The sequence below is a fragment of the Lates calcarifer genome, linkage group LG15 (assembly GCF_001640805.2).
Source record: "Lates calcarifer isolate ASB-BC8 linkage group LG15, TLL_Latcal_v3, whole genome shotgun sequence".
Classification (NCBI taxonomy): Eukaryota; Metazoa; Chordata; class Actinopteri; family Centropomidae; genus Lates; species Lates calcarifer.
In genome coordinates, this window is record NC_066847.1 from 10,397,456 (window position 1) to 10,413,748 (window position 16,293).

General features: G+C 40.8%; 2 protein-coding genes across 6 annotated transcripts; one reads left to right on the forward strand and one right to left on the reverse strand.

Annotated features, from left to right (window-relative positions):
• Positions 1-121: 121 nt before the first annotated feature.
• casp2 (caspase 2, apoptosis-related cysteine peptidase) lies at positions 122-8,934 on the reverse strand. 4 transcript variants are annotated; one of them, XM_018682717.2, is made up of 12 exons: positions 8,782-8,934; positions 8,206-8,369; positions 6,912-7,082; positions 6,722-6,796; positions 5,789-5,858; positions 5,233-5,324; positions 4,813-4,995; positions 4,134-4,262; positions 3,949-4,039; positions 2,669-2,857; positions 2,068-2,177; positions 642-1,966 (listed from the first exon to the last, which is right to left on the reverse strand). In XM_018682717.2, the coding sequence occupies exons 2-12, from the start codon at positions 8,353-8,355 to the stop codon at positions 1,832-1,834; spliced, it is 1,395 nt and encodes a 464-aa protein (XP_018538233.1). In that variant the 5' UTR covers positions 8,356-8,369; positions 8,782-8,934; the 3' UTR covers positions 642-1,831. The 4 variants fall into 4 exon arrangements, with proteins under 4 accessions (XP_018538234.1, XP_018538233.1, XP_018538232.1 ...); XM_018682716.2 differs by having other exon boundaries at positions 2,657-2,857; XM_018682718.1 differs by lacking the exon at positions 6,722-6,796 and having other exon boundaries at positions 122-1,966; positions 2,657-2,857.
• A 1,565-nt stretch (positions 8,935-10,499) lies between these two features.
• Positions 10,500-16,127, forward strand: rap1gapl (RAP1 GTPase activating protein-like). Of its 2 annotated transcripts, none has more exons than XM_018682710.2 (19): positions 10,500-10,707; positions 10,878-10,910; positions 11,041-11,134; positions 11,344-11,379; positions 11,463-11,510; positions 11,630-11,827; positions 11,920-12,017; positions 12,658-12,736; positions 13,166-13,219; positions 13,301-13,384; positions 13,495-13,595; positions 13,672-13,801; positions 13,886-14,107; positions 14,541-14,612; positions 15,022-15,108; positions 15,220-15,375; positions 15,466-15,549; positions 15,629-15,648; positions 15,747-16,127. In XM_018682710.2, exons 1-19 carry the CDS (start codon positions 10,637-10,639, stop codon positions 15,838-15,840), a joined length of 1,761 nt encoding a protein of 586 aa, XP_018538226.1. In that variant the 5' UTR covers positions 10,500-10,636; the 3' UTR covers positions 15,841-16,127. The 2 variants fall into 2 exon arrangements, with proteins under 2 accessions (XP_018538226.1, XP_018538227.1); XM_018682711.2 differs by having other exon boundaries at positions 10,502-10,707; positions 13,946-14,107.
• The last annotated feature ends 166 nt before the right edge of the window (positions 16,128-16,293 follow it).

Sequence of the window (16,293 nt, forward strand, 5' to 3'; positions counted from 1 at the left end):
TTCGTGCAGAGGCCTCACAACACTCGTTCTGCAGGTTTCATCTTAAACCAGATGTATGCAACCCCCAGATACACACATATGCACATGCACCTTTAGGGAAAGAAAACGTGAATTTGTCTAGTTTAAAAACCACGGCCTGTTTATTGTATAGAACATTTGGCAGTCACTGGTGTTGACAGAAATATAAATTTCCCTCGGTCCCCCCACACTGCACCTTAGCAGAACTTGGCAGCAAATATAAACCTTCAAAACTTCTCACTCTGCAAGAGTGACCCTTTTATACTTTTAAATAATAAAAACCAGAACATAAGGGGAGTGAGCAAGTTCCAGACCAGGGTAAACTCTTATCAAGAGCACCTCACACACAGTTTAAAGGTGTCTTTGTTTACAGATGGTTAACGATCAATACTGTTTCGACCACATATTCCATTTTCTTCACTACAACACTGCTGTAACTACACACAGTTTGCCCGGTAAGGCCTTTTCTGGGAAACATCAATGCTCATACAGCCTTGAGAAATAGATTTCCTCAGTGTGTGTGAGGGGGGTGGGGTGGGGGCCAAAGTGATACAATATACTGTGAAAGCACCACCATGGTCATAAATTTGTCTGATAGATAATCCTCACATGGCACAGGCGGCTGTAGAAAACTGCAAATTCTTTATGGAAGACAAGGTAATACATGTTTTGTCCTGTACTGTACTGTATCAGATAAAGTAAAATTACACCATAATACAATAAGGGAGTCAAAGTCTGCAGCACTCCCACAGCCACTCGGAGTCAGAGTTAGCATAAAGGTCAGAGTTCATACAGTAGGTGTATGACCCCCACAAGTAGCACCACATTCCCCTGGCAGCCCACCACCCCGACAGAGACAGATCTACAGTAACACAGCTAATATGAGGAGGAGTTCGCAGGTTTTCAGTGGGTGTCTTCATGAAATTTGAGGTTAAATGGCTGATTTTTTGCTGATTGAACATCCAAGAGCAAAAGCAGAAAAAGTCTTAAACACTTCATGATTTTGTTTTGAAGCTGCCTTGTAGGTGTTTTCCTCTTCATAAGGCAAAATATATGACCACAAAAATGGGAACGACTGATGAGAGCAGTTAAAAATCTGCAGCTGTGACTTAACTGTTGAATCATCGCTGTAGCGGACTCTCTCTATAATGAAAGCTGTCTGAGATCATAACAGTAAAGATCAATTTGAACTGCAGGAGACATAAATAATATTGATGAGAGAGATGAAATGCATTTTTCTCTGCTGTGCTGCCCCCTGCCTGTCACTATACTAAAAACAAGAAACTTTTAACAAACATTATGTACAAATAAAAGAAAATGGGATTAAAAATCCTTATAAAAACAATTTCATACAAAATAAAGCCACAAAAATAGATCTGTGTATAAAATACAGTTTAAAAAGAGCGACTTGTGTAACCTGAAAGTAGCTGTGCAGTGAGAAAACAAAAAATAAATCTGTCTTTGACTAAAAACGATTAAAATCTAAACCCTCTAACTGGCATAGACAGACACACAGATAAATGAGAAAGATGTATGCTAATATGTTGCTCATTTATGAGTATATGCTGATTAACATAAGTGTGCTCCTCATTCCTTTCCAAGATCTATCTGTGTGTGTGTGTGTGTGTGTGTGGAGGCAGTATTCAAAAAGAAAATATGAATGAATAAATCCTCTGTTTGGATGTGATGTTGTAACAGGGGAATGTGTGAGTGTGTGGCAGTAATTGGCATGGAATGAACAGTTGTGTGGCCTTAGTGAGAGGCAAGGAATGGTCTGTGTGTGTTCATCCCTGTATGTTCATATTTGCATATATCAATACTGGGGCTGGTACTTGGGGAACAGGTAGAGGTCTTTGCACAATGAGCTGGTGAACTCTGACATCTCTTTGCAGCGGTGGTGAGCAGTGCCTGGGGCGTAACCCTCTCGCTCCTTGATTCGCCCATTGACCTAAAGACAGGTGAGAGAAAAATGAAGAGAAGAAACAATTAGAGCCATGAAAGCATATTTTATACAGTCTGTGTATGAAAGTATGTGACACTTGTGTTCACCTGCACCAGGATGTCTGCGAGGTGTGTGTCTCTGGCATGGAGACGGAGTGCTGTGTTAAGTTCCTGGATAAACCAGGATCCTCTCTTGGTGTTTCGCATGGCTGCTGTGCCTTGAGGTGGAAGAGATCAAACAATGGCTTAATACATTAAGATGAGATGGAGGGAGACAGAGAAAAGGTGATGCCTGGAAATAGAGACTGAAAATTATGAATTTACATCTTAAACTGGGATTTAAAATATTAAGTGTTTCTACATTTTATGCAAATCTTAAAAAAAAAAAAACAGGATTTGGTGGAAATCAGGAGCAGGAAAAATCAGCATTATGGAGTAGAAAAGAGGGAGTTAGCCCACACACTGATTTGACTTTCATGGTTGAAATCTTGCTTCAATGATTAAATGAGAGCTTATAAAAATCAGTGTTCACAACCTCCCTTTGTTCCACTGCACCCATTACAGCACATCAGTACTGCCTCATTAATTTGCCTGCAGAGTTTTGTCTTTTTAATACCAAAAACAATTCAGTTAATTAACATATTTGCACATTTCATAAATAAATCCACCCCAGAATAGCAAAAAGAGACAAACTTACAAATTCTCTGACCTTTGAGAGATGCATAGCCACAGATCATGTCCGATCGCTGGGGCAGTTTAATCCTGGGCCTCCCCATGTCCCCTCTCTGTCTGGAGTCTGCATCCCCCTGCCCTTCCCTCCCAGCATCTCGCTGTTCACAGCTCGGTGAGCAGGTCCTCGCTGGTCCATCTATCTGCTCCACGCCACAGTCCATCTCATCTGGAAGACAAGAAGATTTCAATTTAGCTTCTAACATCTGCCAGTTTTTTAAATATCTGGTGCAAAAATCAGGGCTGAAATACTCAAGTTCAGTCTTGGTCTTGAGACATTCTGGTCTTTATCTCAAATACTAAACCTGATACTTCTCAGAGTCCTGGTGAAAACATAAAGTATAACATCTGAGCACATCTAAAACAAAGCTGTTTAGTCATCAATGTCAAGCTCACAGGGATCCACACTGATTTTCTGCAACTCAACATTCTGTGATAAACCAAAAACTGGAAAAAAAAATCTGTACTCATCACATATAACCATCTTTTCAACTGAATTTTCAGAATTATTTCTGAGGAAAACAAACATTAGTATCTGGCAATAGCCTTGGTTAGAAAAACAAACACAGCCCCTTAATTTCTGCATGACAAAAACATCAAAGCCTGACCATTTCAACACATTGTTGCTGCCATTTCTCCAAATCTTTTACGTAAATTTTAAATCCAGGAATGTAACCAATGACACCCTGAACACTGGAAATAAAACAATTATTGGTTTTCACTGAAGCTATTTGCAGATGCATTGGCCAACCACATCTAATGGCCTTTCAGTGGCACACCTGTGGTGGGCTCTGTGGTAGAGAGAGGAAACGCATGACAGTAATTAGGATTGCTCCTGAGGGGTCTGAGGATTTGTCAGGGGCGTCATCAGCTGTGTAGTCAGGTCATAACCTCCATCACAGAGACTGACTAATTAGCTGAGAGCCTGGTTAAGTCACAGATTAATTACAATATTTATGGACTATTATTGTACTCATATTGCATTCTGTTTTATTCAGGGCTATTGCAGAACATTGAGATTTGATACCTTAAGATACCATATAATAAACTACCACCAAGGTCAGTGGCCAGGAGCGTAACAACATCTGTACGTGTGGAGAGACAGGCTGGCATCTCTCTGATCTCTTGCTCTTAAGTGGTTTCAAGATGTTGCAGAGATTTAACATGTATAGCGTAATACATTCTCAAACATTTGCATAGTCCCAAATATGATTCCTTATGGGTCTTACCCAGCATCACTTCCTAATTACAGAGTCTTACCTCCTCTGCAGGCCTGGATGAAAAACATCTTCGGTTTATTTTGTAGCAGTGGACAGTGCGCATTGTCAAAGGCCTCAAACACCCAGTCCAGCTGAAAATGACAAAGTGACACACTCAAATATCTGAAAAGAGATTGCATTTTTACCCTTGCATACATCAGAAAAAAAATTATTTAAGAAACACACCTGCAGGAGCTGTCCGTCTGTGCCATACACAGCTCCTTCCACTCCATGGGAGAGCAGACACACCGCACAGCTGTCTGCTGTCCGGTGTTCTGGCCGTCGGCAAAAATTCTCAATGCACGACCTCATGCCCTACGCAAAGAATAAGGAATCAGGAAAACTGTGGGTAGCATAGATAGGCATGCATCAAAGGCTTGTCAGGTTTTTGTTTGAAGGTTACTTTTTTAATGCTGAAGTGGTTGGTAAAGTAACCAAGTGCTTACATAGATTTTTCTAAGTTTGAGTAGCATTTTCATTTAAAGTCAAGGTCTCCCTGCTCTCACAGCCAACACCCACGCTTTGGGTGTGTGTGTCTTTAAGGAAGACAATGACATTCCTCATTCAGTTCATTCAAGTTTCTTAGAACAGGCTAAATGACGAATATGTAAAATGTGTGTTTGTTTTGTGGTAACATCACCACACTGAACAGCACTGAAAATGGGAACTGACCTAAACAAACTTGCCAAACATATCTTATAATGAGAGAGCTGGCTCTGTCAGCAACCGCCAAAATGGTTCAAGCTCAAAAGGCTGTTCCTCTGTTTTACAACTTCCTTTTTCTGTTTGACACCTAATAAAACACATGGTTCACATTTCTAACAACATCCCATAAAGGCATATTGAGTCTGTGTCTGTGTCCTACCTGAGCAGTGAGGTCTCTGTGGACAGTAACCACATAGTCCAGCTCTGTGAAGACCTTCCTGAGGACCTCATCATCGACTTCACCTCCCTTCCTGGGGTCAAGGTCTGCGGCAGCACAAGGGTCAAAGGTCACGTTACTGATCACCAAGGCAAAGCCACGGGGGGATGAATTCATTCTGTAAGACTGGAGGAGGGGAAGAGATATTAAAACAAAACACATGTAAAGGCAATGAAAAGGGAAAAGAAGTATTTAAACTTACAACTTCTCTAACTTTTAAGAATATCTTTATTCAGTGCTATATATTGACTTACATCCAGAAAGGTGGTGAGACACTGAAGATGTATGACGTAACAGGCCACAGGTAAAACGTAACAGAGTTAAGCTGCTGTTGAGATGACCTAGTGGGGAGAGGTATTTTACCTGCTGGCAGTGGGAATGGTAAAATTCAGGAGTGCACGGGAGAACAGGAGTGTTGATGGGACTATCTGCATCCAGGCTAAACTCCATGGACTCTGCAGCACACACAAACACACACACACAGAATTAAAACCTCTACTTGCAAATTAAAATGCTCATGCAAAGTTTTAAATCAATGTGTGTTCCCGCCAGCAGCAGTGGTGTGACAACAAACTCTGTACTACAGTGCTGTGAATGAGTCACTCTTGGGGCGTGGTGCCTGCAGGTACAGACGGCAGCCAAATACTAGAGCAACCACACTCCTACAGTTCTCTCAATGATAAGACTGAATAATAAACAGTTCGCACAGACAAAACTTGTCTAAGCAGCTGCTGACCACTGAATGTTTTAGTTTTAAAGTGTATTTGATTACTTGTGTTTTAAAACTGAACATCTGATAAACTCTTTTGTCCAGACACCACCCTGTGTCTCCAGGGAAACAGAAAAATACTGTCAACAACACTGGACACAAAGAAACCTTTTTTAACCTGAATGCATGCCACACTGCAACACCACTCACCATGTGTCCTTGCTCTCTTGGCTGCAACACCCTCCTGCGTGGGATGTGGGAGAGAGGAGTCCGTATACCTCTGAAATTTAAAATCACGCACAAATTATTAAAGACAAAACATTAGCTGCTATAACACAAGCCATATTAGACAGATAATTTTCAGAGGCAGCTGTTGTTTGTTGTGGGAATATGACAACTGAACTATTAGGTAATCTCCTGCCTGCTGTCTGACTATCCCAGCAGGCCATCTGGTTGTCAACATAAGATAGATATGGTAAGTAATTCTCACATCTGTTTGCTTATCTCTTCCCCTTTTCTTCATCTTCTGTCTCTCTTTGTCCCTGTCATCCTCCCTGACTGGGACCGACCCTCTGAACGATGACTCTGAGCGAAAGCAGCTATCTGAGGCTCGGACTGGATGTGACGTGGTGCTGCTCACCTCACTTTTTTCCTCTGTGTCTAATGAGGATGTCTGCAGAAGACCATGTAACTGGAGCATACCATTATTAGAACTGCGAGCATGTATAATTGAGCTGACATTTATGAAACCTCCTCAAAAGACATAATCAATGATCCAAACTTCTCCTGACAGTAGTTTTTGTTCAAGCCTGTGAATATTCTCATTTATCCAGGTCATAGTTATCTCAAGGAAGTTTAATCGAAAACAACTGAACTTAGTTGTAGTCTAGGAAGACGTTTCACCTCTCATCCAAGAGGCTTCATCAGTTCGTGTTCGCATCAGTTGGACCAGTCCCAGCCTGGTCAGATGCGAACACGAACTGATGAAGCCTCTTGGATGAGAGGTGAAACGTCTTCCTAGACTACAACTAAGTTCAGTTGTTTTCGATTAAACTTCCTTGAGATAGTTTTTGTTCACTTTTGCCTGTGCAGTGACAATGCCTGCCATAGTCCTGGTGGAGAGACTGTAAGCATTCTGCTCACCTCTCTCTTCCTTTCTGTTGTCTGCATGACCAGTCGCCCTGCCTTTGCCTCTGGCTCTTCCTCAGGCTGAATACTCTGTGAGTAGAAAACAGTCTAAAAACTGCACTAACTCTGGTAAGAATCTGCTGTGTGTAGCTTTGTGCTGTGTGTGTGGTGACATGCACTGATGTTCACTGACATATACACTCACCTCTATGTGTGTCTCTTTGCCATCTTTTTCTGGTGATTGTGTGAGCAGGTCACACAGATGTTGCTGCTCAGTTTCTCGCAGAGCTTGGCAGAAGCTGCTAAAGGCCCTGGGACCTCGCTTTGGTAAGAGCAGTAGCAAACGCCAGCTTCGTTTCTGAGATGTTTGCTCAGCCTGGAGTAGAAGAGATGGAAAAACAGGGATCACTGACAAAAATATCTTAAAGTACATTTGATTTACTATTTTCACATCCCTAATATCAAGGCATTTTATTTTCCAACTGTTCAGTGTTGACTCTGTGTCATCAAGATCTGTCTAAATAATAAAATGACATGCATTTTAAAGGGAGCATCTCAGGTGATAATCAGTCATGTTAACCAGGAGGAAATCCATGCATTTACATGAGATTGTTTCAAACAGATGGCTAACTAACTTCAACTGTTGACTCTTTGATTTTGGCCATTTTGCATCTTCACACATTTGAAACTAAAGTTTATATTTTATTAGTTTATTAGTTAGTTCATAACCCAGTGGTTCCCAAGCCATTTGGCTCGTGACCCCTTAAATTTAAGCAATGTCTGCTGCACACAGTGGCTGCAAATGCATCACCACTGGCATTTACATCACAATAAAATCCAATATTAACACTAATATCAATATCAATATCAATTCAGCTACTTTTAATACTCTGTTTGTATCTGTTTTTACTTGGTAACAAACTGCTACAAATATATAACAAAACAAAAGCAGTTAATTTATCTGGTGTGACTACAAGGTTAAAGCTTGGGCTAACCACCTTGGCTTAATGTGTGAGTGCTCCCAAGTTAGAACAACACTTATTTTTCCTTTTCTTCCCATTCTGTTGAGATTACATGAATGCAGCATGAGGTCAAGTCCTAAATATGGACATGAATGATAAGCATTCAGCCACAGAGCAATTTTGTTTAATTCAAAATATGTTTAAAGGCTTAGAGAAAAGAAAGTATCCAGTATTTTTGAAACATCCCTGTAATCTTAGTTTGAGCGCACTGATTTATCCTGGAACCTGTTAGAGGTTCTGACTCCCAAGTTGAGATACACTGATTTAACCTGTGGGCCTAAACTTCACCACAACCTTAACCAAAACTGTGGGTAGCCATCCAACAACCTACTGCCAGCAATTCAAACAGGTAGGTAGTTGACTTAAATTACACCTGAATGTTGTTAATAGTCAACGAAGATCATTTGTGTTGACAGAAGACTGACAGCTGTGTACTACCTGAGAGTGATAACATGCCATGAATCGGTGTTTACATACCATGATGCTCTCTGCCATGCTCTCGGTTAGTATGTCGTCCGCCTGCAACGACTGAATGAGCAACTCATCCACCACCAGCTGTTTGCAGAGGACAGCGGAGCGTCTCCGAAGAGTCTGTCTGTCCCGCTCCAGCATGCCACACTCCAACATCTTGCTCCAACAGACTGGTTACAGGACAGATAATAAGACACATGAACCTCCATAACAACAAAACGCAGGGGGAGCCACAGTAAAACGAGGTGACAGGCAATGTCAACAACTCCAGGGTCTCACTACAATACATATTGTACATTGTACAATACACATATTGTTTTTTTCTTCAGTATTGTCTTCCCCTTACTGTTGCTGGACTCTCTCACTCTGACATATCGCCAATTATCTACACGTTACACACGCACTCGTGTCAGCTTACCATAAAAAAAAAAACTACTTCACAGTCTGTAGTTAACGTTACAGGTAACCTGACGCTGGTGGCTAATTGCCGATGCTAATGTGCTAGCTAAGCTAACTTCGACTGCCCCCTTTTTCCTGCATTAAAGTGAGCGAAATGTGATGGCTTCTAGCCCTACTTCTTACCGTTCTCCTGTTTCTGCAACGGAGTATGAAAACGTCCTGAAAAACTACAGCAAAATGTCGACGTGTTTCACACTATTTCACGTAAATTAACAACATCCCGTCCACACTCCACAAACCAACTTCCGCGGGTATGCAGTGCTGCAACGGGAGGGGCGGGGCTACACGAGTCGTTGTTTTGGATCGGAACCAATGACAGCACAATAACTCTTGAGTGACGTTTCAAGTGGCCAATCATATGGCTTCTTACAGGCGGTCACCACCTACTGTGAAACTACTGTAAAATACTGGAATCAAGGGCATTTTGAATTTGAAGCCGTTTTCTATAAATAAGTAACCAATTGATAAGGGGCGCTTTGAAGACAGGCACAAACAGCTCTCTAATAGTGAGCCATCTAACATGAAGAGCATTGACTGTTATTGGCTGGAAATTAAGAAAGTGGAGTGGGATTCAAAATAAAATAATTTAAAGTCATGAAAATAGACATGATCATAGCTCTAAAACACACAAACATTTGATTAAGATGTGTAATTAACAGTGAAGAAATGTAAATAAGACGTTTACTTGAATTAACTTTTAAAGGTATCGGTACTTTACTTCAGTATTTCTATTTTGTGCTATTTTATATTTAGAATACAGATGAGCAAGGAGTCTGCTGCTGGTTGAGGAAGTATATTAGAGAAAATAACACTGGGAATTTGGTCCTAAACGAAAGAGAAAGAAAAGAGATTACACAGAAACAAATATGTAAATGGTCTAAAAATATCTTTGTGATATTTTAACATTGAAAGTGACAAGTTATGAAAATCCTAACTCCAGCCCCTAGGAATCACCAAACTAAACAAACTGTGGATAAATTAGTTAAAATTTGTCCCATCTAGACTGATTACAACAGCAAAATGTTATTTGCATATGAAAGCATCAATTCTGATATGTAATATACTATAAAATAACATTAATGGGAGGCATTTTTCTGCTGAACAAGTATTTTTGCTTTGATAGTGTAAATACATAATGCATTTAAATGTAAGACTATCACTTGTGATGGAGTATTTTTACACTGTGATATTTGTGCTTTTGCTTAAGTAAAAGATCTGAGCACATTTTCCATCTCTGGACAAAAAACGTATGATAAATAGTTTTTTTAAAGGTTACAGGTGGGGCTAAAAGTAAGGGATTTTTACTTTTATCCTCTATTATGTCCAAAATTTCACTTTTAGCAGTTTGATAAATACAGGTTCTGCATATCTCTTTAACCCACTGTACAAATATTATTTATTTAAGATTCCCAGTTACTACAAAAAATGTAATTTGCTTCATGTGACACCATTTAAATGTGCACACCTCCTCTATCTCTTTCTTTTTGTCTTCATCTCTCGCCCTCTCTCTCCTGAGGCCAACTTCACCCTCCCCTGCTGTCGATCTCCTCACCCTCACTGTGTGTGCTGTCAATAATTGATGATCCTTACTGACTCAAAGGGTAACAGATCCAGGAGAAAATGTCTCACCCATTTCTTTATTTATTTACAAGTCTATCTTTGAGCTCAGTCAGCCTGAGAAACCACCACGAGTGTTTATCCGAGCACAGGGATCGATGGCGTGAAGCAACCTGACCGTGTCCACGTTGTAGTTTGTGATGGCTGCTACACCTGTGACCATGAGTGGGTTAATGCTGCCTGCCTGTCTGGCTGACAGCAGGACAGAGGGGAGGAAAGGGAAGCTTAAATGAGTGAGAGGCAGGGGGCAGAGAGGAGGAGGAGTGACAGAATGATAGAGTGAATTAATTCAACCTTAGCCAGCCCTGATTGACTCGGCAACAAACCGGCATGTACAAACACTCACAGTGACACCAAAGCCATGGAGAGAGAAAAGAGGAATGACATGTCCTTCTCCAGAAAGAGAAGTTTTACTTTTGGGGCATATGGAGGGTGAGTAAAAACACAATTTGTCTCATATCAGGACTGACAATCTCTACAAAAAAGTCAACTGAGTAGCTACAAATGCTGAATTGAAAATATTATTTTTAGATCTAAGTAACCCTGTCAGTTTAAGATGGTCCGTTTTCCTCTCTGAGTGGTTTTCACTTCCTTGTTTACAGTGAGGATAGATTCACATGTGGGGATGAGACAAGGTGAGGTTTTATTTTTCACAGTGTTGCAGCTGTTTTGAGTTAACAATCTAAGTTTTACTGTGTAAGAAATGAATGAGAAGCGATGATGAATTGTGCCGTCTTGTTGTGTAAATCAACCTGTTGCTCGCAGACCTGAATCTGCAGAAGACAACAACCTACTGGGGATCCTGGACTCTCCTGCCAGTGAGAGCAAGCCTTTCCTCTCTGCCAGCAACAACCAGAGGGTGATATCATTATCATGTTCAGCATTCATGTTCCCTTTATTATTATACTTAAATATTCTTAATGTATTTTCATATACTGCGTTTCTGAGAAGTCAGTTTCCACCCCCGGCTGAGTCGTTTGTCATGTTCCTCTTCCTCCCCATGTTTCTCCTTCCCTTTCTCTCTTTCTGCATTTCTGTCTGACGTCTGCTTCCTGTTGCTTGTATCAGGACACAGAGCTGTTTGAAATCATTGAAAAGCTGCAGGTGAGTTACAGTATGATTGATCGTGTGTGTTGTGTGTGTGTCTGCGTGTGTTTCTGATCATCAGTGTTCCTCTTGTCCATCAGGGCAGCAGGATCGATGAGCAACGGTGTGAATTCCCCCTGCCTCTGAAGGTTAGTCTTCAATCTGCAAATAAAAACCACAGAGCTGACTCTTTATATGGGTGCAAACTTACAAACAAGACGGGGCCCTCATTGCAACATTATCAGTAGCTCCTTTGTGTCTATTTTAGTCTCAGCTTTTAACGATAGGTGGAGAACTGCCGCTCATTCTCCCTTCAGAGTCGGGGGGCTACTGGATAGACCCCCCACTGGAGAGGCTTGTGGATGTGAGTCCCACCTCCTCCCACTATGGCCTCGATCCGGAGAGCTACGACATCATGGAACGAGATGGAGAGGCCAAAATCTATCACGAGTTCTTCCGCTCAAGGGTTAGTAGATTTCATATGAAGCTTTATATTCAAACTAAGTGTAGAAATTGCCATTGTGCAAACTCAATGAATATATCACTTTGCCCTTCTAGTACCATCACTCGTTCACAGCAGTGGATCCGTCCTTGGGACCGCTGGTTCTCTCTGTGTGTTTGGAGGAAGAGGAGAATAAGCTACGGGTGATACTAAGGTTGTGATCTTTGGCTATTTCAGCCATATTTTTGTTGATTCCAAGCTGCAATATGACCAAACACATATCTCAGAGCAATGCACCCCTTAACTCGGGCGGCTGTGGCTCAGGAGGTAGAGCAGTCGCCCACCAATCAGAAGATCGGTGGTTAAATTCCCGGCTCCTGCCTCCAGTCCGCATGCCGAAGTATCCTTGGGCAAGATACTGAACCCCAAATTGCCTCTGATGTGTGTCATTGGTGTGCGAATGTGTGTGTCTGTGCTAGAAAGCACTGTTTGTATAGAACAAGTGCTGTATGAATGTTTGCAGTGTGAATGGGGTGACTGTGATCTGTAGTGTGAGGCACTTTGAGTGGTGGAAAAGACTAGAAAAGTGCTATATAAGTACAGTCCATTTATATAAGTACAGTCCATAACTCAAAAATGTGTTTTGCTTATTATTACCTCGTGTATGTTTGCGCTTCACTGTGCAGAGTGACGTATGAATTTCTCTGAAATGATAAAGAAGAAGAAGATGTAACTGTGGGAAAACCCTGTCAGACACAAGTCATTATTTAAAGCAACGTGTATTTATATATTTTAAAACATGTCTTAATTGACTCTTTGAATGTTCCTGTGTCGATTACTATGTTGTCTCACAGAATGAAGGAGTGCTCTTTGCATGGAGTTTTCTCTGTGTCTCTGTTCCCTAACATCCCATCTGCTGTTGAACTAGCAAAGGTACCGAAACTACTTATCCTGGTAGAAAGAGTATTCAGATATAATAATGAATATTACACTGTAAAAATACAATTACAGAAGTATAATAAGAAAATATATATATACATAAATACATGAGTTAAAGTTAATGGCCTTATTTTTGATTATGATTTATATAATTTGATTATTTTTATTGGTGCAATAAGATGTATGAGTCATTGTAATTGTTGTAGGTGGTTGAGGTGGAGTTCATTTTACCAACTTTATATACTTTAGGATAGTTTAATTTATAATGATTAATCATGTTTTAAAACTGATTATATGTTTTGTGTGTAAAAAGTACCTCAAAGTTATGCTTAAGTGCTTGAATAAATGTACTTAGATACTTTCAGTCATTGGTAGGTGGCTAGTTAAGAGATGTCCATAAAGTCGAAATCAATTTCTCTTCAGATGCTCTGTGACCGAGTGACTGTCTCAAAGTTTGAAGTGGTCAGCTACCTGAAGGTAAAATGAATAATAAATAAATAAAGACCATGGATTTTAGACAAATCCTCTCAAAGCTGATCTCCCTTTCTCATCCCTCAGGCTCCAGAGCTCATAACGGCATTCGATGAGCACAGAGTGTCTCCTAATTTCAAGTTTGGTGTTTTGTACCAAAAGGATGGGCAGGTAAAGGACTGGTGCTTTACTTCACAACGTCCTGCATTTTTATTAAAATGACTGAAATATTGCGCCATATCATAACTACTCCCTCTCAGACACAGTCCATCTCTCCCTAGTTCACAGAGGAGGACATACTCAGTAACAATGACGAAAGTGAAGAGTTTAAAGAGTTCCTGTCCATTTTGGGAGAGACGATTCAACTGCAAGGCTTCACCGGGTAAAGTATGACGCAGAGTTGACAAATGCAACTGTGTAAAATCACATGATTTCTTCTCTTCACTCCCTTTTTGCAGGTTCAGAGGAGGACTGGACGTCTGTCATGGTCAGACAGGAAGTGAAGCAGTCTTCACTTCCTTTCATGGAAGAGAAATCATGTTCCATGTCGCAACTAAACTGCCTTTCACAGAGGGTGACCCACAGCAGGTCAGTCAATGTTTGGATGTCCGTCCAGTCTGTGCTGATGAATCATAACTCTGTCTCTCTGATGATTTTTTTTTTTTGAGACAGATCACTAAAACAGATACTGACAAACCTTTTTCTCCTCATCATCATCATCATCCCACACAGTTACAAAGAAAAAGACACATTGGTAATGACATTGTAGCTTTGGTCTACCAGGAGGGTCAAACCCCTTTTCTATGCGATGTTATCAAATCACACTTCCTGCACTGTTTCCTGGTGGTCCGGAGGATTCAGAGGGGGGAGGAGAAGGGTGGAGCTACATACCAGGTGAGTAAGAAACAGACCTAACTATCCTATCAAGAAAAGTGAAGTTGCATCTTATATCTTGGCTGATTTGCCTGTATAGTAAAAACACTCAACAACCCAACTGATCCTGGATTTTTGAAGTTAATGCTGGTATTACTAATTGAGGCTTCAATAAACCCATCAATATGTCAGCTGATATTCATTTACACAACACATTCATTAATAAAGAGTCCTTAAATTTGGAGTTTCCAACAATATACTGTATGTACATGGTGCGACAAACATGTCACTGCCTCCTAGTGGACAAACTAGGCAAAGGCATGTAATGTTTGTTACTTATCAGAAGACATACTCTATATACTAATATAGGTCTGTAATGAGCTAATATTTGCTCATAATATCAGCCAAGCCAGTTTATTAGTTGTGCTCAAATGTTTTTTCCTCCTCTTTGCAGGTGTCTGTCACAGCCAGAGAGGATGTTCCTCCTTTTGGCCCGGTCATCCCAGATCCTCCAGTCTTCACAGATGTAAGGAAAAAAATAATAAGAGAGTCAAGAAGTACAGCTGAGTCAGCTGCTTCTGTTTTTTCTTGATACTTCAAAAAGCTAAATTAGAAGTTCCAGCATATTTTTGTCATTCAGTCGGTAATGCCCCTGTTCAGCTCGTCCCCAGTGTGTCTTCCCAGTCTCCACACCCACATGCACATCTGTTCCTAATTCCCTCATTAACTCCCTGAGAACACAGTTTACAGTATTTACCACAGTCCTCTGCCATAGGCTTTTTTTTTCACAGAAGACATTTTGACATGTGTTAGAAGAAAAAAAGCACAGGTGTGAACAATAAAATGAATGATGGCTGAATTTTGTTTAGCTGCTTCAGTTTAAGGGTCCTGTCAAATGCTTCAAAAGTCTTGGTTTCCTCTGTCCTGTCTTTCAGCGTTCTCTCTTGAGAGAATTCCTTCTGACCAAGCTCATCAATGCAGAGATTTCCTGCTATAAGGCTGAGCGCTTCAGCAGATTAGAGGTAGACGGGGAAAACAGCACAACACCTGCATTTAACTGATTCAACGTTTGCTCATGAGCTATAATCTCTCCGCTCTGTGCGACCTCCTTTCCCTCCTCCCCCTTTACGAAGCTGCGGACTCGGTCGTCGCTCCTGGAGAGCTTGCAGGCTGAACTCTCCACACGTTCCCAGTGCATGATGGGCGATCCATCACTGTCTGCTCTCCCCTCTTCTGAGGGTGTACGTGGGGCATCTGAGGGGAGTGGAGGATTCATTGAAAACTTTAAGGTGAATGTTGGCCTGTCTTTGAAGTGTCAGAAACTCTTGAATATTTGACTTCACAATTTCAAATTTTCCCTCTGATTTTTCTCTTATTAGAGAGCCATCAGAGTGCGGAGCCAGTCTTTTGAGACTCTTGGTGTACCCAGGAAGGCCGGTGGCAGTGCATCACAGAAGCCAAAGGTAAAAACTTACAACAAAATGGAAGATGTTTGATTGATCAAAGGCTTGAGCTAATGATCTTTTCTAACTTTCTTTACAGACAGAGAAAGATGGAGACAGGTAAGACCTATGAAAACAGGTGGAAAATGTATCTTTCGCATGGGTTGGTTAAATAATATAGACAAGTAAGACAGAGTAATAATGTTGTTGGTTTTCAGTGACAAAGCTCCAGGACCTCTGCCTGCTCCCACTGACAGTTTGAGACCAGCTGAACTCAAAGATCAAGCAGCAAGTCCACAAGAGGAGACATAAAAAAAATTATTAATTTGTAGACCTTAGACATAAATATGCATATAGACATTGCTAGCCTATATGGTGACTACTTTATTATCCAGGTGGATGACGTCTATGTAAATAGAGTGTAAAAGTAAACAGTATTTCTGATAATATATCTATTTTACTGTCATAGCAGTGATATTCTAGATTAATAAGAATCTTTAAAATGTATTTCAGTGAAATGTATGACATATAAAACTGCCAGGAAAGGCTTGAAGAAAATGATGAGTTCACGGCTCTGTTATTAAATTTGACAAATTTGACTGTGTACGTGTTTATCTTCAGGAAATCAGTTGTACTGTGTGAATGATGGATGTAAAGGCAGACAAGGGGAAGGAGACAGAGGTGGGGGACAGCAGAAATTAAATTAAGAAGATGGGTTTAATGATGCCAGTAAAACATGATCAGTGGTTTGTAAAATCATATGAC